This window comes from Mirounga leonina, unplaced genomic scaffold, assembly GCF_011800145.1.
Source record: "Mirounga leonina isolate KUSES-001 unplaced genomic scaffold, KU_Mleo_1.0 Mir_150, whole genome shotgun sequence".
NCBI classification, from domain to species: domain Eukaryota; kingdom Metazoa; phylum Chordata; class Mammalia; order Carnivora; family Phocidae; genus Mirounga; species Mirounga leonina.
Genome location: NW_023270374.1, coordinates 31,980,421 through 32,004,129, shown reverse-complemented (window position 1 = coordinate 32,004,129; position 23,709 = coordinate 31,980,421). Strand labels below are relative to the sequence as shown.

Below are 23,709 nucleotides of genomic sequence, written 5' to 3'. Positions count from 1 at the left end.
GGAAGAAGAAGAAAGAGAAGCAGAAGCAGGATCAGGACAAGGAGGAAGAGAGGTGGTAATCCAATTGTCCCAGGCCCACTTCCCTGAGATAACAGCCACCAGCAGCTTGTTCTATAACCTTGTATTGTTAGTGTTATGACATTTATTAGGTTTCTCTTAAATACAGAGATGTACAAAGGGGGAAAACCTAAAAGGAATCAAGATCTCTAGAGAACACATCATTGACATAAAAATATGTTGACAAGAAAAAAAAAAAAAAAAGTAATACATATCCAGTGTCGGAAAAGTGAGCAGTCCTGAAAGAGAAAACATGAAAACCAAGCCCTCCTCCCTCACTGGCAAGTCCTTGTCCCCAAAGGGAACTGGTTGTCACTTCCCACTGACTTCGATCTGAAATGCATTTCTTTACCACATTCCATATCCAGGGCTGTAGATGGGCCGGTTTCTGGATTTCCAGTTTGCTGTGCCCTTTCTCTGTCTGCTGTGCTGGGGCTGGTCCGGTCAGTACGGGAGCCGGTCCTGCGGGAAGTGTTAGAGTTTGACCCTGTGTCGTAGCCGCTTGCTGGGGGCAGTCCTACCTCACTGTGCTTCATTTGCCGAGAGGCCATGATGGTCTGTCTCTGTTCAGGCCCCTGGGACAAAGTACCGCAGACGGGGTGATGCAAAAACACAAGAAGTGTGTTTCTCACGGCTCTGGAGGCTGGAAGTCTGAGATCAGGGTGCCAGCACGGTTGGGCTCTGGACAGGGTCCTCCTCCAGGTGGCGGACTGCGGGCTGCCCGCTGTGTCCTCACGGGACAGAAGAGGGGCCAGAGCGCTCTGGGTCCCTTCCACGAGGGCTTGAGTCCCGTGCCTGCAGGCTCTGCCCTCTGACCTCATCACCTCCCAAAGGGCTCACCTCCTAATAACCATCCCTTTGGGGGTTAGGATTGCAGCATATGAATTTGGGGGCACACATTCAGTCCATAGCACTTATTAACTGTACTTATTTTCCATCTCAGTTTTTCATTTTCAATAATTTGCAATTTCAGTAATTCAATTTTTCGTTTCATCTTCAATAATTTCCACTTATATTGTACCCCCCCCCCAGTTTGACTGGAATTTTGTTGGACTCACATTATTTTTATGGGTTAACTTGGGGATGATTATCTTCTACACGGTAGTGAGTTTTTCTCTTGTGGATAAAGATGTGTGCGAGTGTGTCCTCCAGGTTGTGTGAGTTTTCTTGTCCGGGATCTTGGCCACCCCTCCTCAGGACATCTAAACCGGAGTCCGTCTCTTGTTATAGCTGCAGCCACCCGAGAGGAGAGGGGTTGGGGGTCTGAGGCCCTGTCTTCCGGCACCCAAGGGCCATCAGGTACACGAGGGAGTGAGGTGCTCAGCAAGGCGCCAGAGAGCCGAACTCACACCTCGGGAAGAATAGCTGCAGGCCACGAACCAAGCCTCCAGCGGAGGTGGTGAGAGAGCCCTACTCGTGGTACTTTTCCAGTGTTCCCCGGGGGAACGTGTCGCTGGTGCTGGCCAGGAGTTCCCTGGCTTAGTGGGAAAGTGGGGGAGTGCTGGGTTCCAAGGGCCTGGTCCTTGCCCTGTGACCAAGGGAAAAGGCCCAAGTCTTCCCGGTATCTCCTCTGTGCCCTTTCCCCTCCCCTCGCCCTCCCCCGTGACCCTGAGGGTGGAATGGTGTTGACCCGCTTTACCTCGGAGGACGGTGAAGCTCAGCGAAGCCAAGGGACCCAACCAGGGTCACACAGAAGCTCCAGTGCACCTCAGATTCCAAGGCACCACACCCCTCAGGCTGCGTTTCTGTGATTGTCCCCTGGGAGCCCCTGTTCAGGGACGGGGCTGGCCCACCAGCAGCTGGATGGGCCACTCTCTCCACTCTTTGGTGAGGGCGCAGCCACTAGGTAGGTGAAGGGCCCAGTAGGTGGCGGGAAGGCACGGCCAGCTCCTCATCCATGCCTGGTTCTGCACGTACGTCTGCCTCTCCCCCCCGGGCAGCTCTCGGCTTGGCTCGTGGTGTCCTCAGGGGGCCAATGGGCTTCTTGATTCCAGGCTGCACATCTGGAAGTTGACGCTATTAAAACAAACCCCATTATATAACAAATGGACATCTGGAACCCGTTAGCACTGAGTTTTTAGAAAAAGAAATTGTTTTGGATGTGCTCTCTCCTAAGAATGTGGCAAAGCGCCCTCACTCTGGCTGTCCAGGAACCCAGAGACCAGGCCAGCTCTCCTGGGCCCATTTGTCGAGGTGACTCGGGCCAGGGCGAGGTGGGCCAGGGCAGAGGCAGGGACAGACTCCCTAACCGGACTGGAGACCTCACTGTCTCCTGGGGTCACGTGCTTAGAAGGCCCCTTTCCAAGGTCATTCAAATATTTATTTAGTACCTGTGCACCTACTGTGTGCTGCCAACTTCTTACCATTCGTATGCCCACCCCCAACCCATCATGGCTTAATTACTCCATCGTAGCTTGAGAAAACAGAGCTCGGTCTGTCCTGGATTCTAAACAACAAAGCTTGAACAACTCTGCACCTCAGTTTCCTCTGACACCTTAGCCAGTTTCTGGAACTCCCTAGGATCCTCAGACCTCTCTCTGAATTGTCTCCCTACCCTTCCTCCCAGACACAGGCATATGGGGGCTAAAAACACCAGAGGTCACTGAGCTACCAATGACTTTGGCATGAGGTCGTGGTGCTCCTATGGACCTTGATCTAGCACCAAAGAGGCTTTATGAGAAATATCTGGCTAACATTTTGAAATGGAAATTTAAAAAAAATATATATATATATATACATATATATATATTTCCCCCCAACATTTTATAATGAAAAATTTCAAGCATACGGAAAAGTTGAAAGAACTGTACAGTGAACACCCATATAAACCCACCACCTAGATTCTGCAGTTGTCAACATGCTGTTGTATCTATCCATCTATTCACCCATCAATCAGTTCAAAAGCAATTTGCAGACATCACTATATTTCGCCCCTAAACACTGTGCATGCAAAGCATTAACTAGAGTTCAATATTTGTTTCTGATTTTCTTTCAGGTGAAATTGACATACAATGAAACTTATAAGTTTTAAGTGTATTATTCCAGGAAGTCTGATACCTCCATGACCCCTACCTCCATCACCGGGTACAATTTACTATCAACCCCAGAAAGTTCACCATGCTCCTTCCTAGTCAGCCCCCCCCCCCCCCCCAACTCCTCCCAGAGCCAACCACAAATTCTGGCTATTTTCACCATACACTAGGTGGTATGGGATGAATAGTGTTCTCCCAAAATTCATACGTTCCCAGGGCCACAGAATGTGACTGTATTTGAAGACAGTTTTCCTTAAAGAGGTAAGTAAGTTAAAATGAGGTCATATGGGTGGGCCCTAATCTAGTATGACTGGTGTCCTCATAAGAAGAGATTGGGACGGGGCGCCTGGGTGGCTCAGTTGGTTAAGCGACTGCCTTCGGCTCAGGTCATGATCCTGGAGTCCCGGGATCGAGTCCCGCATCGGGCTCCCTGCTCGGCAGGGAGTCTGCTTCTCCCTCTGACCCTCCCCCCTCTCATGCTCTCTGTCTCTCATTTTCTCTCTCAAATAAATAAATAAAATCTTTAAAAAAAAAAAAAAAAAGAAGAGATTGGGACACAGATATGCACACACATGGGAGGAAAGACCATGTGAAAACACAGGGAGAAGACAGCCTTCTACAAGCCTGCTGACCCCTCAAGCCCAGACTTCTGGCCTCCAGAGCTGTGAGAAAGTAAGTTTCTGTTGTTCAAGCTGCTTCGTGTCTGTGGTCGCTGTAGCAAACTAATAGGCCAGGTTTACCTTTTCCAGAATGTCAGATAAATAAAATCGTACACTAGGTATTCTTTTGTGTCTGGCTGAATTTGCCCAGCATGAGGCCTTTGGGATTCATCTGTGTTGCTATGTGCATCAGTTCTGTGCTCCTTTTTCATAGCCGAGTACTATTCCGTGATATAAATATCCCACAGTTTAGCCAATGCAGTTTATTTATTTTTTTAAAGATTTTATTTATTTGACAGAGAGAGACACAGCCACAGAGGGAACACAAGCAGGGGGAGTGGGAGAGGGAGAAGCAGGCTTCCCGCTGAGCAGGGAGCCCGATGCGGGGCTCGATCCCAGGACCCTGGGATCATGACCTGAGCCGAAGGCAGACGCTTAACGAGTGAGCCACCCAGGCGCTCCCGCAATTTATTTTTTAACGGGAGAATTGTTTCAGCACATTTCCCTCTAATGTATGTCTTTTGTGTCACCCCAGTGACAGAGCAGACAGCCAGCGCTACTCAGCAGGCAGGTTCAGAACTATACTCGAATGTCTAATCATCCTAAAATGTATATAAGATACATTATACTTCCTGAAATGAGTTCTTAAACATCAGATTAAAGTAGTAGCACATTATTTTTATCTCGGCGGATGCAGGCAAATCCATGATGTCAGAGGGATCTCATCCGCGGCTTTGGTTACAAATAACATAGTGATTACCCTGGCTTTGGTGTCAGGGGCTCTGGATCTGAGTCTCACTTCCTGTGTGATCTTGGGCAAGTCACTAAGACTCTCTGAGCCTCATTTTCTTCACCCAGGAAGTGAGACTAACAATCCCTTCCCTAAGGGTTGCTTGAAGACTGAATGAACTCCTGAGCTCAGCGTGTTCCCAGCAGCTGGAAAAAGTGAGGACTCAGGAAGCATTCGCTGCTATGATTTGTCCCACTCAGCAGCCAACAAACGCCAGAGCCTCTCTCGTGATAGGACAGCAAAAGTGGATTTCTAGGCCACAGAGAGTAGAAAATGAGCTTTCTGCCCTGCCTGGCATGATAGCAGAGACCAAGGAGCGGGGCAGCCGAGATCAGTTAGTACAATGCGATCCCAACAGAAGGGGTGTTGGGGGGTTCATAAAACACGCTCTGAATTGAGGGATCCAAAGGGCTACCAGGCTACACAAGTCCTGCATGTTTGACCATTTCTGTTTGTTATTTTGTTCCATCTGAATGGGGAAGTGCACTTTGTCGCGATCACTTCTAGGAAAGGCTACATTTCAATCTCATAATCTAGGAACCCCTCCTTTATAATAGTTACTAATTTAATACTTTTCCTCTAAGGAAGCTGAAGAAATGCCCAATCCGAATCACCACCACTCACTTTCTTTCAGAGTTCCTTCCTTCTGAAAGAAGTACTTTTCAACTTTGAAGTCCTTAGGAATTGTTTTTTGGCATAATTTATCCTCTCTGTCCCAAGCGGCTTTGAAATGTTCCTAATTTCTCTCAGATGATGGTCTTTTTTGGATTTTAAAGACAAAGAAAGCATCTATAGTTTCACTTTGAAGCTCTTCAGAAAAAAATTCCTAGGACACTTACCATGTGGTAAAGAAATTTAAAACACAAGATAAGTTCAAATTCGGGAACAGGGCCATCCTTTGGACCCACTGAGAACCGCAGGACAAGGAGGGCCATTTACAATGGGGCCGTGGCCTCCCAGCCTCGGAACGTTGTTCCTCCCAGCCACGGGTATTCTAGAGAAGTCACCTCACCTCCTGCACACTTCATCTGCACCCCACTTCCAAAGCCCTGGGAAATTCCTTCAGGAGGTATACTGTGTCATGCCAAGAACATAATAGAGGCCATTTGAGGTCTTTCCTTTCCTTACGCAACTTCATTATTACCAGAACCAAAAGATGTGCCCAACTCTCAGTCCTCCCCGCTCAGTGCGCCGTACCTTCCAGATGCATTGTCATAGACGTGGATAAAGACATTTGCACATTCAACTCAATCCCACTTTGCTGTCTTTTTTTTTTTTTTTTTTTTTGCAGGTGTATTTTTTCAACCCTGCACAAGACTCAATCCCACTTTGCTATCTTTTTTTTTTTTTTTTTTGCAGGTGTATTTTTACAACCCTGCACAAGACCATCAATCCCAGTCAGCTCATCAAAATCCATGAGGCCCAAGAACCTCTTTTTAATTAAACCTCCTGGAGGAGAGCTGCCCTCCCTGCTTCCCAACTCCAGGTACGCTCCTACGGCAAGGCTCCATGCAGGGTGGGCAGGGCCCTAGACTGAGGGCGCTGGTCCCTCCAGCCAGACGGGAGGGGCCGGCAGCAGAGAGCGTCTTGGGTGAGACTCGGATCTGCCCAGTTCCAGGGGAGAGCTTGGTGCAGGGAGCAGCCACAGAGCTGGGGCCAGCAGCCATGGGTGGCCTGGGAGGACCTGCAGAATCCTTCCCTGTCCCTTCTGAGGCACCTGCAGGCACAGCCAGCCTGTCCGTTGGACCTGAGGCTCGGGGCGGTTGGAGCTGCAAGAATGCATAGGGACAGACTTCCCTCTCAGCACAGCTTTGGCTGCGACCCCTAAGTTTCGGTACATTGTGTTTTTGTTTTCGTTTGTCTCAGGATGTTCTTCAAATTCCCTTCTGATTTCCTGTTTGACCCAGTGGTTGTTCATGAACGTACTAGCTAGTCTCCACATATTTGTGAGTTTTCTCATTTCCTTACTGTTACTGATTTCTAGCTCCATTCCACTGTGCTTGGAAAAGATACTTGGAATGTTTTCAGATGAATGGATAAAGAAAACGCGGTATATGTATATACAATGGAGTATCACTCAGCCACGAGAAAGGAGGAAATCCTGCTATTTGCAACAACATGGATGAGCTCGGAGAGCATCGTGCTAAGGGAAATAAGCCGTAATACAATACGACTTCGTGTATACGTGGAATCTAAAAAAAGTTGAACTCCTCAAAGCCCAGAGTAGAGCGGCACTTGCCAGGGGCTGGGGGGCAGGGTGCGAGGCTGGTCACAGGGTACAAAGTTTCCGTTATACAGCACGGATAAGCCCTGCAGACCTGATGTCCAGCGCGGTGGCCCTTGTTAACAATACCGTATTGTATACTTGACATTGGCTGAGAAGGTCGATCCTGAGTGTTCTCACACAAAAAACCCACAAACAACTGTGAAGAGAGGGACGTGTTCATCAGCCTGATTGCAGCGATCACCCCGTCATGACCAGAATGTCACCTCGTGCACTTAAATTTGTACCATTCTTATCTGTCAATTATACCTCAATAAGGCTGGGGAACATGGAACTTAATAAGATGTATATGGACATTCTGGAGGGAAAAAGGGCAAAGAGAAGAGAGGGAGCACCGGAGGGAACCAGCAGTCAGGAGAAAGCCCGCAATCCAGTCAGAGCCTCGGGAGGAGACAGACCACAGCCTCACACAATGGCACAAAGAAAACAATAAGGGCATTTAAAAAAAAAAAAAAATCAGATGCAAAAGAAAATGCTTTCCTGAACAGGGAAGCACGATTTTAAATTTAACATGAACTAGAGGAGACGATGGGGAGCTGGGAGCAGGTGAAAGAGATCATGCAAAACCCGAGGCAAAAATGGAAGAAGACAGAACTCGTGTGGAGGAAAACCAGAGCCTAGGAGGACAGAGACCCAGGAGACATGATATGTGAAGCCTAAAAAGCCTACAAGGGGAGAGAAAACCCAGGAAACCGAGGAGAAGCAATAACTTTAAAACAAGAAAGAAAATTTTCCGTGGTTCAAAGAAAGACTCTGGTTTGCAAGGGCTCGTTGTGTTCCAGGCAGGAGTGATGGAAAAAAAGCAGACATCTAGGCATGGCCTGGGAAGAGTCCTGAATTCCATGATTAAAGGGAAAACTCTTACAAGCTTCTCGAGGGAGGGAACGCATTACATGGGAGGAAAAGAGAATCAAACGGAAACCACACATCTCCTCAGCAAAGCGAGAAAAGAGAAAAGCAACCTATGCTGGCCAAGGTGCCCTTCGCCTCATGGGGACACAAAAGATGCCCGGCTCCAGGGAGGCTCCCTGGACAGGGGGAAACACCAGAGAAAGGAACCTAATCGGGCAATAGTCGAATCCGACTGCAGACAAGGGAGATGAAGAAGAGGAGGCCATCACTCAATAGTGAGCCAAGAGCCTACCAATTCATGTGTAGTTAGCTCCAAATGGGTAAGGGGAAATGAGATGGAGTTTGCAGTATAAGCAACAAATAAGCTTTAAAAAATTAAAAAAAAAAAAAAAAAAAGAGAGATGTAATAATACCGACTGGTAGCTTGCAGCTAAAAGTGCTAAATAGAACTTTCTGAAATCCCAGAAAAGCCAGAAAAAGGGAAGGTCAGCACAAGTGGAGGTCGACCTAGAGTGGAGCTTCCAAAATGGGAAGGGAAAAGAAGAATGACCAGCATCTATTGTCACTTGTTCCAATCATTTCTTTCCTTTTTTTTAATTAAAAAAAAACTTTTATTACAGAAACTTCTAAACACACACTACAAAAGAGGGAACAACGCAAGGAATCTCTGTGGACCCAAAGCTAAGGTTCGTTACTCATTTTTTTCCCCCCAAAAAGCCAGGAAAACCTTGATTGTCTCAAAACTCTGTGACCTTTAAGTTTTTATTTTTCCTAGCAATTTACTTAGAATTGGCACACTTTTGTAGATCTCAGCACTCGTCCTTACTGATGAAAAGGCTTCTTCTCCCTGAGCTCTTCCGATCTCCGGCAACCCCTGAATGATGCCTTCACAAAAAGACTGACGAGGCATGCTCTCTTCCTGGTAAACTTTTCAGCTTTCCCACCACTCGTTTTTTTTTTATGGTCAACAAACTGGCAAAAGTCACAAAATGCGAAATCTCTCTCATTACCAAGACTCTGAAAAATCCTATCATTTGCACAGAACTTGTGTTTTTTGATGGGTTACATCAGCCAGCATTCACTCAGGAAGCAGCCCCTGGCTCAGAATGGTAGCACGCCCTCCCGCACTCGGACTTGGGTGCCAGGTGTTAGTGATTCTGGAAAAGCACATACCATCACTTAATCAGCTGGGCAGCCTCGAGATTCCTGGGGGGGTGGGGGGGGAATGACAACAGGCTGTATTTAAATAATCACAACTACTAAGAAAGAACCCACAGCCAACTTGGGTCAAGACGTTGGAAACCGAAGAGTAGGAGATGTTTGCCAATATGTTGAGAAGCAAACCGGGCAGGTGGGCCGGCTGGTGACAGGGGCTAGGTGGGAAGGGCACAGGGAAACGCCAGTCGGGTTGTTCCCAAACATTTATGTTTTCCTCCGTTGTTTCTTTTCTTTCTCATTGAAAATGGGTGATTTTTTTTTTTTTTTTTTTTTTTTTTTTACATTGCCGCAAGACAGGAGAGCCATGCTTTATAATATACATAACCAGGTGAGGTAATTTTGGAAGGCACTGTCATGCTTCTGCTGATCCTAAATTTCTTTTCGTGCAGGAACCTGGGTCCAGGAGCACCCCATCCCTACTCCGCGCGGCCCTCCCCTCCCTCCCGCGATCTGCCCTTACAAGCCCTGGATAAGCCCCGTGAGCCATGGTTTTTCCCCCACCTTCAGACTACGGTGTCTCTCCCACAGACACCGTGGTCGAGCCTCAGCATTTCTCCCTGGCCTCCTCTAAGTATCCTTCCATCCCCACCCCACCTCTCCGCCTCACCTGCCATGTGGCACCAGAGGCCCAGACCAGCAGGTGGGAGCCCTTTCTGCTTCCTGCCACCACCCTGCCCCCTGCCACACCTGCAGGTGCTCAGCTTCCGGGGCCTTCCGGGCCATCCCCCTCCTCCCACCCCTCCTCCCTTGGGCCTAGGTTCCAGACCCCTAGCCCTCCTTGGAACTCACTCCTTCATCTGCCTTTGTTTCCTCCCCGCCCTCCCCACCACCATCACCGCCCCCTGCTCCCTGCTCCCCCTGTTTCAGCCCAGCTTGGTTGGCTCCAGTAAAGGGTGTCCTGCCTTCTCTCTGGGTCAGGAAAGACAAGGCCTCCCCTATGGCTTCCCTGAGTCTCCTGGAGACTTCCTCTCCCTTGTCTTGGCTGGTGTCTCTCTCTTCCCCTCCCCCACCCCCTGCCCCCCTCCACCCAGCCCTGCTGCTCTTCTGAGCACATCTTTCTGCTCTCCTTCACTGCCTCTTCTTCCTTGGTTCTCACCTTAAATGTCCCCAGCTTCCTTTTTACACCACACAAACTCCTTGGGATACCTCTTCGTTCCCATGGCCTTAGCTTTGGCCAATGAATTAACTTCTCTCTAAATTCAGATAAACCAGACAGGGCAGGTTTTGAAACTCCCATTTGTTTTTGGCACAAAAACTTCTTTTTTGGTCTTTATTGCCCCCCTAGATTAAGAGTCATTCAGTCCATTCTGGGGAGGGTGACCCGCCCCCCAGGGCAGAAGGTAGACATCTCCCACCTCTTCCTGGGAGTGCCATGTGCCTGGCCCTGGAATGTCTAAAGTCGAGCTCTCAAGGTGGGGAAAATGACTTTTGCTGCCAACTTGAGTCCCAGATACAGTAGGCCCTATTGAGGCTCTTCCTAATTATAGGAAAAGGAGAAGGAGGAGGTTTGGGGGAGGAGAGGAGGGGGGCACCTGGGCAGGAAGCCTGGAGAGACCAGGGAAAGCGGAGGAAGGATGAGGACGCACCAGGGACCCACAGCTGAAAGGGCGGTTGGTGGTGGAGCGGCTGCCTGGGAGGTGCCAGGTGGGGGGACAAGGGGCAGCAGGGGCACTCAGGGCCTCCACCAACTACCCAGACAGAACCTGGGCCTCTGGGAGGAAAGAGTTGGCCCCTTCCCCGTGGCTCTGGTAGGAACCCTTAGACCCCAGTGGAGTGGTATGTGTGGGGCAGACCTCCTGACCTTGCACTCGAGGGCCCACCGAGCACGTCCCAGCTCCCCAAGCTAGAAGGGGCTGCGGACAAATGGGACACCCCAAATACATGCATATCATGGACAATCCATCTCCTCCAGGGTATCTTCAGGCACCTCCAATTCAGCGTGGCTTCCCTCCAAACTTATGCCTCCCCTCTTTCCTTGTCTCTGCAAAAAGGACTCCCCCACACTGGAAACCTAGAGGCATCCTGTAGCCCCTCGAAAGCCAGCAGGGTTTCCCCGTTCTCCTAATGTTTCTGGACGCTTTCCACTCCCTTCCGTCTTCACCTCCATGGCATCAGTCCCCACCTGCACCCCAGGCACCAGCTCAGCCTCCTAACCGGACCTAAGGCCCCTTTCCTTGGCCCCCACGCTCCCCATCATCCACCCAGGCACTCCACGAGGTAGCTGAAGGAACAATGGGGCTCTTGGCCAGACAGAGACACAGGAGGAGGAGGTGTGAGGGAAAGAGGAGCTGGGATTGCAGATGCATTCAGTGGACGGTGATAGGCGCTGGGATGGCACAGTGGGGGTGGAGGTTGCCCTCCTCCCAGCACAGCCCCGGGGGGTTGGTGGGGAGGGAAGGAGGGATAAAGTCCCACCATGGGAGCTTCCTGCCTGCCCTTTGCCAAAGGAACTGAGGCCAACGCCAGTGTAGCCAGGAATGTGGGAGTCCCTGGCTGCAGAGGCTCAGCTGGGGAAGACCCCCCCTGGGTCCCCTGGTGGGTGGCAAGAGCAAGTGGGTGGGCTGCTCTGGGGAATCAGAGTAGTCAGGCTATGGCAGGGAGCCCTCTGAATAGATGCCAAATATATGGCCTTGCACCAAGTGTGAGATGGGCAGGGAGACAGGCGTGGGACCCTGCCGGGATGTGAGTCCACACTGTAACCTTGGCCCTGACCCATCTTTCCAGCCAGCCCATGAAAGCCTGGCAGCCCTTCTCCCAAAATGCATGCCCTCTCTCCTCACCAGCATCTCTTGCCTTGCTTCCTGCACCAGCCTCCCCAGTGTATCCTCCTCATGGCTCTAGAGTGACTAAAACCTACAGTTCACCATTCAGCAAACACAGACAGGAGGCGTCCCCTACATCAGCGACTGTCAGTCGGAAGGGGGGCTCTACTCAGAGACAGTGACAGGGCCGTGTAGGAACTGGCGGATGAGCAGACTCACGGGGGCTGAAGTCCAAGCATCTCTGTGCACACCTCCCCAGTCAGCCTACACCCTGGCCCTCCCCACCCCACAAACACGCCTCAGTCTCCTTGCCCCCCTCCCCTCCCCAGGCCCCTGTCCTGACCCCCTCCCGGGACTTCTACCAACTTGCAGCCACTTCTGTGTCCCCACCCTCACCCCCACCCCACCCACGGGTGTCTTGAGCACAGCCTGGGACCCACCTTCTAGCGCCAAGTGGTAACCTGCAAATGTCCCAGAGAATTAAGGAATGAAGGCAGAGCAGGTCTGAGATAAGGGCATTGTCTGGGTGGAGGTCAGGTTCTGCCTATCCAAGCATGAGTTTGCCATGGCAACGACCTGCCTCCCCACCCCTGGCCCCCGCCCGGATGCAGGGTAACCCCCTTCCCCGGGCCCATCGCATGCCTGCCTCCTCCGTTACCAGCTGGTAATCCTGTGTGGTTTTTACTCCTGTGCTTATGAATAGAAGAGCCAGAGGACAGCAGGGTGAGCCCTTCCCAGGCCCTGTGGGCCCCCAACCCTTGCAGGGAGCAGCTCCAGCCTCCCCTGGAATCCCCCGGCTGTGCCGCCACGCATGTTAGCACCCGCCATCACGGAGGCCTCCCCGTCAAGGCTCCGCCTGACTGGCTGCCTTGGAGCAGGCACAGGGGATGCAGACCCCTGTCCTGGACAGCTCGCTAAGCCCCCTCTCCCCACACTTGCCCACACACGGTCACCCCTGCCCCAGGCCTGATGTCCGGTCTCCCCTCTGCCTGGCACCTTCTAAACCCTTCCCATACACATAGCCCCCAGATCAGCCATCAGGGCCTGTCAGCTTCTGTCCTGAAAGCTTCTGGAATCCACCCCTGCCACCCGCCTCGGATCCTTGTCAGCCTTGTGGCTGACGCAGCCGCGGCCTCCCTGGCACCCGGCCTCCGGGGCCCGCTCTGTGCGGCAGCAGCTAGGGGACATTTTTCAAGACCATTCGTTGTGCGCTGTTACCTTGGTGTGAAGTCCAGAGCCTTCACTGGAGTATCCAAGGCTCCTCTTGTCTGGCCCCTGCTAACCTTTCGTGGGGCCTGCACCCCACCCCCGGCCCAGAGCTCGTGGTATTCCCCAAGCACGCCAGGCTGTCCCCTGCCTCGATGCCCCATGCAGGCCATGCCTACCGCTTGGGATGCTTTCTCCCCACAGGTGAGCTGCAGTGTTGCTTGACTGGGGAGACATCTCTGACCCTTTCTCCCCACCCCAGACACATCTCCCTGGGCCTCAAGACCCCATGCCTCCTGAGGCTCCTGGACCATAACAGTATCACATGCATCATCCTTCTCTGTTTGCAGGTCTGTCTCCTGTCTTGAGTCAGGTTCTGCAGCAGCAGAACTGGAGACAGGGATTCAGGACCATGCAATTTACCAGGGAGGGTTCTCAGGAGACATATGTGGGGCGGGGCAGGGGGGCTGGGGGGGGAAGGGGAGGGGAGGAGCAAAGCAAGAATGGGATCTCAGGGGGCATCTGGATGTGGCCTGATCCAGGGGGCTCTGGAACCTGACTGCGCTGCTGAGCTGTCCCCCCTGAGGAGACGAGCCTTTTGTATCCTTGTAACAGCCCGTCATTGGCTCTGAGGGGGTAGGGTGTGTAACTTTCCAGGGAGATGGCTGTCCTCAGCCAGGGGCAATTTGCAGGAGGGGTGGCCATGAGCATTCGCAGTTGTCACTCCCACAGTGGGAAGATGATGGATGCACAGGCTGGGTAAAGGAGGTCTGGCAGGGTACCAACAGCATCTGCCATACCCCCTAGTCAAGTGGGACCTCTGACAGATGTAAACTATGTGGTTCTTGGCCCATCCTGCACTTACTTACCCTAAACCCACAGCTGCCCTGCTGCCCTTGGAGGCGGTCCTGCCCATGGCAGTCTCAATTTTAGTGAGTGGAAAGAAGTCCAGACACCCACCCTCTACCCAGGGAGGGACTCTGAGTCCTACCCCCTCACTAAGGGTCCCATAGATGCCTGACCTTGCAGATGGGAGCTTTAGCCAATATTCCCATTTAGTCCTCAGAGTTACCATTTTACATACAGGTGGGAAGACAGAGGCTCAAAGGGGTAAAGTGACTCCACGAAGGTCAAGCAACTCGTGAGCGGAGGAGCTGGGATTGAAACCCAGATCTGAGCGACTCCCTGCCTGGTTCCTTCCCCCAGTGTGTGAACCGCCTTGGAGCTAAGCCCTTCCTGCCCACCATAAGAGACTGGCACGTCCAGGGCCATCTATGTGCCCCACAACAGGGCTCAGCTAAAGTCACGGTCTCCGGGGGGCTGCATCTGGTATTTGCAATAGTTGGGAGGCCCATGCATGTATTTTGCATATAATTTGCATAACGATTGCATCTGGTTTGCATGTGTCCACATTGAGGCCCCATTAGTACAATTTTTAAGTTGCTTCTAAGCAACTCTCACTCAGAAGAAGTCCATCCGGGCTTTGTAGAGTCCAATTTCCATGATCTCTGGTGTCTCTCCCAGGCCCTCACCTGGAGGACCCACATCTACCCACCCCCCGGGGGCCTGGAGAAGCCCTGCTTCTGCCTTGCTGGAAGGGGTCACTCCAAACCCCTGCCCCAGAAACACGTATGGGCTTGACAGTAACTGTTTTTGATGGTGTGGGTGTAATCAAAACACCAACTGGGCTTTGAGCATGCTGATGTTTATGCTGGGGAGAGAGTGAGCCCCAGGGAAAGATCCTTGCTACACAGAACTTCCAAAGGTGGCCCCTTATAGGGAGGCTGTGCACACTCAGAAGAAAGGAGATGGGGTGCGGTGGTGGGCAGAGACAAAGGACTGATGGAGTCAGGAGCCCGTATCCTAGGGCTGGTGCCCCCACCAGTTGCCTGGGGGGTGGGGCGTGCCTCTCCCAGTTGCAGGAGGCTCATCTGTGGTGAGAAGGGCTTGTGCCAGAAAATGGGTCGTTCCAGTGCTTTCTATTCCTGTCTCTTTCAGGGGAACTACATTCCATAAAGCGTGGTGAGGCTCTCAATGATCTCATGTGGTGGGCCTGGATAAAGTAGGGAGAACATCCTGGGTGGGGTAGAAGGAGCCTGGAGAGGGGAGAGGAAACTCCGTGGCCTCAGAGAAATGCACGGAGGTAGGGAAGGGTTGTTCCAGGTGGGCGGGATGCCAAGCACCAGAGTCCCGTGGGGCCTTACCACCAGGAAAGCCCGCATCTCTGCGGCTGCCAGCGACCCACTCTCCCATCTTCTCTACCCCCAGACACCAGTTTTCCCCCTCTGTCCCAGAAAGCCCACAGAGGCAGGAGGGAGGCTATAGTGTCTGGCGGAGGTCCCCACTCCTGTTCACCCACTGGGCCACTCCCTGGGGGACCCTAAATGCAAGGCTACACTTATCCCTGTCCAGGGTTATCTTGCCTTCCTGATGGCATCCTCCATCATTCCTGAAGATCGAGGCGGCTCATCTGTCACCAAGGGCTAGTGAAGGTTGGGAAAGTACGCTTCTGTGCGTGTGTATGGAAGTGGGGTGTGTGTGTGTGAGAGAGAGAGACAGACAGACGGAATGTGTCTGCATATGGGCGTGCATGTCCCTGTGAATAGAATTTGGGATCCTGTGTGTGGCCCCTCAGCCGGCCTCCATCCAGGTGTAGAGAGACTCCAGGCTGAGCTGGGGCGAGGGGGGGGAGGGGGGGGGGACATGACTGCCTCCCTCCGCTGTCTCCGCCTTCCCTAGGTTTCCTGTCTGGCAGATGGAAAGTGGCCTCATCATCTGCGGGGGAGACCCCAGGCTCTGGCGGGACTGGATCCCGCCAAGACCCTGAGCATCTCCTCTGCCGATGTCCTCCCCTCAACCCGCCTCCCCCAGGATGGGGCCCCAGGGCTGGCTCCCGAAACTTTTCCAGTTAAAGAGAGTGTTTGATGTCAGCCACCTGGGAAGGGGGGAAGTGGGGTCCAACTGTCCTTTTAGCCCCCCGTTATGTGGACTTTTCCAAGTTCAGACAGGGTCCAGCCTCCTCCCTCTGAGTTGTGGGCCCCACATCTGGGCTGGGTAGGGAGTGAGAGGCAGGGCTGGGGCCCCTTGGAAAAGGATCACAGCTTCTGTAGTGTCGGGGGGGGGGGGGGGGGGGGCGGGGGGGGGGGTTTTGGGGAAGGGTGCGGGGGGTGGGGGGGGGGGGGGGGGGGGGTGGGCGTGCAGGGGGGCGGATTCTTGCAGAACTTCCTGGGCAGTGCTGCCAGGCAGTCAGAACCCAGCCCCGGGGTGAGGAGCCCAGCTCAGTTCATGTCCCACCAGATGTCTCTCACTTTCTAAGCAGTGGTTACAAGGTCAAGAGCATGTTATGGATACCATGTATCCTGCCCCCAGCAGAAGGACTTCTCTGTTAAAGGCTGGAGAATATAAAAGCACATTCAGTGAATTTGTGGCAGAGGATGAAAGCCTGTCTTAGACATCATTTACAGGCATCAGAAACCCATTGGAGTTAGCTCAAGTGAGGTGGGTCATTGGAAGCAGACAGGGGAAACCAACTACCAAAAGGCTCCTCCCGCCCCTCTCCCAGAGCACCACAACCCCTAGACGCGGCCCTACTCTCCTCTGGCAAACTCTCTTGTTTAGCCTTCCCATTAGTCCCGCATAGCTATGGCTCATCACGCCAGGGTCTGTCCCTTCATCAGCCCTCAGGGACCCCGTGGTGGACTGAATAGTATTTCCCCCAAATTCACGTCCGCCTTGAATCTTAGAGTGTGACCTTCCTTGGAGAAAGGGTCTTTGCAGATGTAATGAGTTAAGATGAGGTCAGACTGGCTTAGACTGGGCCCTAAATTCAATGACCGGTGTCCTTATAGGAAGAGGAGAGGACACAGAGACACAGAGACAAAGGCCCCGTAGAGACCCCTGTAGACACACAAGTCAGAGGGCCACGTGAAGACAAAGCAGACAGTGGGGCGAGCCGGCTCGTAGCCGAGGGGTGCCTGTGGCCGCTGGAGGACACAAAGGATTCCTCCCGAGAGCCTGGAGGGGGCGTGGCCCTGCTGACCCCTCGATTTCAGACTTCTAGACTCCAGGATTGTGGGAGAGTAAATTTCTGTTGTTTCACGCACCAAGTTTGTGATCATTTGTTACAGCAGCCCTAGGAAACCAATACACCAGGAAACCCCCCACCGGGAAGATGGGTCCCCTCCGTGTGTGTCCCAAAGCCTAAATGAGGCACCAACCAGCCCACTGTGCTCAGGGGTCTGCTTCCCCCACCAGGGACCCACGAGCCACTATGGCTGGGAATGGGCAGGTGGCACAGATGTGAGTCTCCGAGCTGTGCCCCATTTACACCCTTCCATCGTCACTTTACCCAGAGGGTGTGGGTTCACATCTTGGGTTGGAGGAAGGTCTCTCCGGGTATGCGCCTCAGGGTTCTGTGGCTTCCACACTCCAGTCAGCTACTTGGGTAAAGACCAAAGGCGGGGGTCACCTGTGCAGACGAGCCGAAGCCACGAAGAAACGCCACCCTGCGGAGGAAAGAATCGGGATTCAAGAAGCTCTTTGCAGGTTAGAAAGTCAACAGGATGACCTCGAATGAGAATGCCCATAAAGGCCAACTCCCGGGCTCCAAGAGTCAGTCTCAGAAGGGAAATAGGCGGGCGCCTGGGTGGCTCAGTTAGTTAAGCGACTGCCTTCGGCTCAGGTCATGATCCTGGAGTCCCGGGATGGAGTCCCGCATCGGGCTCCCTGCTCGGCAGGGAGTCTGCTTCTCCCTCTGACCCTCCTCCCTCTCATGCTCCCTGTCTCTCATTGTCTCTCTCGCAAATAAATAAAGTCTTAAAAAAAAAAAATTAAAAAAAAAAAGAAGGGAAATAGGCTGAAGCCCGCCTTAGCAGCACTCCTGGTGAGAAAGCCCTGAAGGCTGTCGTTCCCCGGGGGCTAAGAATGAGCCAGGGCGGTGGTCCAGCTAGCTAAGAGCTTTAGTTGCACAGAGAGAAGCAGAGCCTCTGCTGCTTGGCTGGAGAGGTGCTGGGTGTCTGGGCTCCGGGCAGCCCACACCTGAGAGAGGCAGAGAAAACCCGGACGGCGGCAGGGAGCCAGAGGGACGGCCTGGCCACACTGGGCAGCAGAGCGTTAGTTTCAGATGCCGCGGAGGGGTCAGCAGTTAGTTACCAGTCGTCCCGGTCACCTCCAGACAGTGCCGGTGTGAGGAGGCACAGCTAGCCAACAGGGACCTTCTGGGGCCTATTCCAGAGCGGTGGCTGCGGAGGTGTTGCCGCTGCGTCCCCCAACAGGGTCATCTCAGCTGCAGAGCCCGGGCCTCGGTCTCCCCGCACGCCAGGGCTCCTAAGAGCCGTGCGCCCCGCGGGTGGGCCGTTCCCCGGGAGCCCCGCGTCGCGGCCCGCCCCAGGGGTCTGGCTCCGCTTCTCCGCCGCGCACGCGGGCGATCGTGGTGCATGGGTGTGTTTGGGGGCCTCAGGCGCGACGGCCTGCGCCCCTGCCACCCCGGGGCTGCTCCCTCCTTCACCTCTCGCGTGCAGGCGGCCCCTCGGGCGTCGGCTCGGAGCTGGGGCGGGGGGCTGGCGGCCGAGAGGGGGCCGGCGGAGGCGAGCGACGCGGCCCCAAGTTTATGCTAATCCGCGCAGAGCCCGCCTCCCACCTCCCCTCCGCGGCCCCAGCGGCGAGCAGCGCGGGCCACTCGGCGGGACGCAGCCGCTGCGAAGCGCCAGGCGGCCGGGCCAGCGAGCTCCGGGGGCCGCGAGCGGCGGCGGGACCCGGCGGGAGGGCGAGCGGCGGGGCGGCGCGGCGGGCGGACGCCGGGCGGGGGCCCCGCGCGGGGCCAGGTGGAGAGAGCCGCGGGCCGCGATGGGCCGCCGCCTGCCGGTGTGGCTGTGCGCCGTCGCGGCGCTGCTCTCGGGGGCGCAGGCCAGGGGCACCCCGCTCGTCGCGCGGCCCGCGCCGCCCGGTGCCCCCCGCTACAACCTCTACACGACGGGATGGCGCCCGCGGCTGCGCCCGGGGCCGCACAAGTAAGCGCGGGCCGCGCCCGGGCGGGAAGCCGGGAGGGATGGGGCCCGGGCGGCGCTCCCACCTGCCCCGACCGCGCGCGGGAGACCGGGGGGGGGGGGGGCGGGGAGGACGCGCCGGGCACCCGAGGCCGAGCCCCGGCCCGGACGGGCGCCCCACGCTCCGGGAGGCTGCGGGGCTGGCGAAGAAAAATAAGCCGAGGGGGCCTGGCGCGGCGGCTGGGACCTGGCAGTGCCCGCGGAAACCTTTCCAGCGAAGTAACATTTTCCAGCTGCGCTGTGTGCAAACTCCCGGCGCAGCGGACCAGGTGGAGGGAGAGGAGGGAGGGCCGTCGGCGCGAGGCACACGCGGGCCTCTCCCATGCATGTCCCCCGCGCGCCCCCCCTTCTCTCCCCTGCCCCGCCAGGTAGGAGATGGAGCCCAGCGCCCTGCAGCCCGCCCCCTCCCGCGGTCAGCCTGACCCCAGCCACCAATGGGGAAGCCCAGCGGGTTTGGGCCACAGAACTGGTGGGGGCGCCTGGGTCCTGGGCCCGAGTTGTGGCCCCAGAGCCCAATAGGAGCCCACAGGTGGCTGGCTTATGCCAGGCAGCCAACTCCCCACCCCTTGTAGTCTGTGAGGGCGGCTCTTGCCTCGCGGAGGCCTCAGCTTCTGGTCCTCGGTAGCCAGTGGCTTGGGAATTGGCCCCAGTAAGGTGAGTTAGGGGCTCTACCTGGGGTGCTGGGTGAATTGTATTGTAGGAGAGTGCTCAGCCCATAGCTGACATTCAGCAGGCTTGGCATATCAGAGCAAGCTTCCTGGAGAAGGCAGTACAAGAAGTGATCCGAGAGTGAGAAACCAGGAGCCAAGGGTGGGGGCGTGGGGGGCCGGAAACTACAAGATGGCATGCATTCCCCAAGGAGTTAGGGGAGGAAGGATGAGCAGTGTGGTCTCCCAGGAACGAGGAGAAGGGACAGAAGAGAGATGGGGATCTGGTCCCCTGGGGAGGCCCACAGATGGGGAAGGCAGGTATAGGCTCCTCAACAGGCCTGGCCAAGGCCAGATATTCCAAGGATGCCGTCCGTTCTCCCTTGCAGGGCCCTCTGCGCCTACGTGGTGCACAGGAATGTGACCTGTGTCCTACAGGAGGGAGCAGACAGCTACGTGAAGGCTGAGTACCGACAGTGTGGATGGGGGCCCAAGTGCCCCGGGACAGTCACGTGAGTGCACCCCCATCCCACCCACTCGGGACTGCTGGGCACAAGCCCCAGGCCTGCCTCTCTCTCAGGGCAGCAGCCAGCACCACAAGGGGATGGAACTCCTTGGACTCCAAAGAACCTATTACCCCAGGTCCCACGCAGGCTGGCTGGAGAAGGCCAGGGAGGAGACATGGCAGGTTCAGTTTAGGGCCCACAGGGGGGCCGGGGAGGGTTCCCAGAAGACACACAGAATGAGGCAAGGAAGAAGCAGCAGAGGCAAAGAGGGTTGAAAGTGAACAGAGAGGGCAGAGGGTCACACTGACAACAGTGGATGCCAAAGGGGCCCTGGGAAGACCCAGGGAGGGCTGCGGTGACTGTGGAGAAGGCAGGCCAAGGGTGAGGGGATGGAAGCCAGGTTGCTGGGGCTTAGGTCAGGCAGACGGGGCTGTAGAGGGTATTGGGATGGTGCACAAGTGTGATGCACAGGTCTGTACTTGGAGAGGCTCAAACGCATGTCTGAAAACAATCCCATTTGCTCCAGTGTGTCAGTGGGTGAACAGGTACATGGCTGAGCAGGGGAGGGAGTGGGCCTGGCCAGGCCTGCCCCGCACAGCTGGGCCTTCCCTTCTGTGCTCAGAATCAGGGATGCCGCCCACCGGCCTGGGTGGCCAGAGCTGAGTTCCCAGAGTAGGCTAGGAAGGAGTAGAGAAAACTAAGGGGACCGGTGGGAGCCAAGAGTGGCCCCAGTGCACTGAGAAGGGCTGCCCACTCCGGCTCCTGGGCAGCACCCCCTCGCACACCCAAAGGGAAGGGCTGAGGTGGTGACAGGATTCTTCCAGGTACCGCCAAAGCCAGAGTGGAATTTCTGATGGCAGCATGAGCTAAAGGTGGTCCAAACTGGCCCTGGGGACACTAGGGCTAAATCCCTGCTAGTGTTCTCCCCAAGCAAACAGGGTGGGGTAGGGCTTCCCCTGCACCTGCTCCTTAACCCTTCTCTGACCCTCTGCAAGGCCTGCCTCCGCCCCACCGCCCTGTCACCTTATGCACAGAAAAAGGAAAAACTTTGGCGGGGAGTGGAGGGGGGCAGAGAATCCAGATCTTGCACTGCGAGGCAGGAGCCTCAGTCCACAAGTACAGGGCCCTGCCCTCTCCCCCTCTCTGGCCCAGGTACCGAACAGTGCTCAGACCCAGATACAAGGTCAACTACAAGACGGTGACGGACCTCGCCTGGCGGTGCTGCCCTGGCCTCACTGGAGAAGGCTGTCCCGAGCACCTGACCGACCTCGGGGCCACCCCAGCCCAGCCAGAGCCTGAGCCCCAGATTCCCTCAGGGCAGCTGGGCCCAGGGCCCCAGCCGCCTTCTTCTAGCAGAGCGGCCCCCAGCCCCTATGGTGAGTCTGCCCATGGAGACCCTACCAGGTGATCAGGTTTCTTGGGGGCGGTGGAGAGGGGCCTGACGCAGGCGGGCTGGGCTCTGGCAGGGCTGGGGAGGGTGCATCTCACACTGGGCTTGAGGCAAAGCTCACAGACTCCTCCTGAAGCTGAGAAAGCTATATGCTCAGTGGGAAGGTCAGCTTAGAACAGAAACTCTCCCGGGTGGCCTGGCAACAGGACAGGTGGAGGGAGGCAGGCCAGTGATGCCCCTAGGGTTCTCTCCTCCTCTTTCCCAGGAAGGAAAGGCTCAGGGCTGTTCGGTGAGCGGCTGGAACGTCTGGAGGGTGATGTCCAGCGCCTGGTACAAGCATATGGTACCCTCAGCGGCCTGGTGGCCGGCCGTGAGGACCCCAACAGGATGCCTGGCAGTCCAAGGGCTCCTGCCGCTCCTGTGGGCTTCGGGGTCATCTCCGAGGGGTTCGTGAGGCCCGGAGACAGAGCCAGAGGGCCACTCACCCCTCCCCTTGACGAGATCTTGAGCAAGGTGACGGAGGTGAGCAACACGCTGCGGACCAAGGTGCAGCTGCTGGACAAGGTGCACGGGCTGGCCCTCGGCCACGAGGCTCACCTGCAGCAGCTGCGGGAGGCGCGTCCGTCTCCGCTCACCTCGCTGGCGCTGCTGGACGAGTACGTGGACCGACGGCTGCACCGGCTCTGGGGGAGCCTGCTCGATGGCTTCGAGCAGAAGCTGCAAGGCGTCCAGAGCACCTGCGACCTGCGGGTGCAGGAGGTGAGGCAGCAGTGCGAGGAGGGCCAGGCGGCTAGCCAGCGGCTGCACCAGAGCCTGGACGGCCGGGAGCTGGCCCTGCGCCGGGAGCTGGCCCAGCTCGGGACCAGGCTGCAGGGCCTGAGCGTGGCTGGCGGGAGCAGCTGCTGCAGCCGGCTGCCCTTGATCAGCGCCCGCGTGGACAACCTCGAGAGGAACCTACAGGCAGTCACCGAGGCCCAGCGGGGCCACGGCCCCCTCACCAGGGATGAGCTCGAGCGGCTCTCTGCTGCCATGCTGGACGGGGGTGTGGACGGGCTGCTGGAGGGCCTGGAGACCCTCAACGGGACGGAGGGTGGAGCGAGGGGCTGCTGCCTGGGCATGGAGGAGGGCGGGTGGGAGGCCGGCAGCTTCAGGAGCATGCTGGAAGAGCGAGTGCAGAGCCTAGAGGAGCGCCTGGTGACGCTGGCGGGGGAGCTAAGCCACGACGGCGCCCCCCCGGGCAGGCCAGCTCGGCCCCTGGTACAGACAGAGCTAGCGGTCTTGGAACAACGGCTGGTCTCCCTGGAGACCTCATGCACCCCCAGCACCACCTCAGCCGTCCTGGACAACCTGGCGGCAGAGGTGAAGGCCTGGCAGAGCCGGAGCGAGGCCCTCCTCCGCCAGGTGGCCAGCCACGCCGCCCTGCTCCAGCAGCTCAATGGCACCGTGGCCGGGGTCCAGGAGCAGCTGACAGAAGCGACGGGCAGCTCACTTCAAGGTGAGATCACCCTGCTCAAGGTCAACCTGAACTCCGTGAGCAAGTCACTCACGGGCCTCAGCGACTCCGTCAGCCAGTACTCTGATGCCTTCTTGGCTGCCAACTCATCCCTGGGCGAGCGCGAACGCAAGGTGGAGGCTGAGGTTCACGCCATCCAGGAACAGGTCAGCAGCCAAGGCTCTCGGCTTCAGGCTGGCCACAGGCAGGTCCTGGGCCTGAGGGGGGAGCTGGAGCGACTCAAGGCCGGTGTGGCCGATGTGGCCGGCGGGCTGAGCCGCTGCCAGGACACAGCCCAGGAACTGCAGCAAGTGGTGGGCCACTTCGACCGGAGGGTGGCTCAAGTGGAGGGTGCGTGTGGGAGGCTGGGCCGACTGGCTGCCGGCCTGGACCACTTGCCCACCGAGTCGCTCAGGCCCACGGAGGGCCTGTGGGGCTATGTGGACCAGCTGAACCGCACGCTGGCTCAACACGCACAGGACATCGCCCGCCTCCGGGATGACCTCCTGGACTGCAGGGCCCAGCTGGCCGAGCAGGCGCGGCCCCGGCCAGCCGACTAGGCGGGCTAGACGGGACCGAAGCCCAGATCCCGCCAACACTGGGGATGCCGCTCCAGAGCCCAGCCTCGCCCAGCAGTGCCTCCCAGCCTCCCGGGGCCAACGGGGATGCCACTTCAGAGGCCACGGAAGGAATAGCCTTGGTCCAGCTCCATGGGACTGTCCCAACCACGAAAATCAACACTCAGTGCCGTATCAACTGGACAATGCAGG

General features: G+C 56.2%; 1 protein-coding gene across 1 annotated transcript; it reads left to right on the top strand.

Annotated features, from left to right (window-relative positions):
* The first annotated feature begins 18,704 nt into the window (after positions 1-18,704).
* Positions 18,705-23,594, top strand: EMILIN3 (elastin microfibril interfacer 3). The gene is made up of 4 exons (XM_035006333.1): positions 18,705-18,868; positions 19,941-20,063; positions 21,210-21,433; positions 21,713-23,594. The coding sequence occupies exons 1-4, from the start codon at positions 18,705-18,707 to the stop codon at positions 23,497-23,499; spliced, it is 2,298 nt and encodes a 765-aa protein (XP_034862224.1). The 3' UTR covers positions 23,500-23,594.
* Positions 23,595-23,709: the final 115 nt, after the last annotated feature.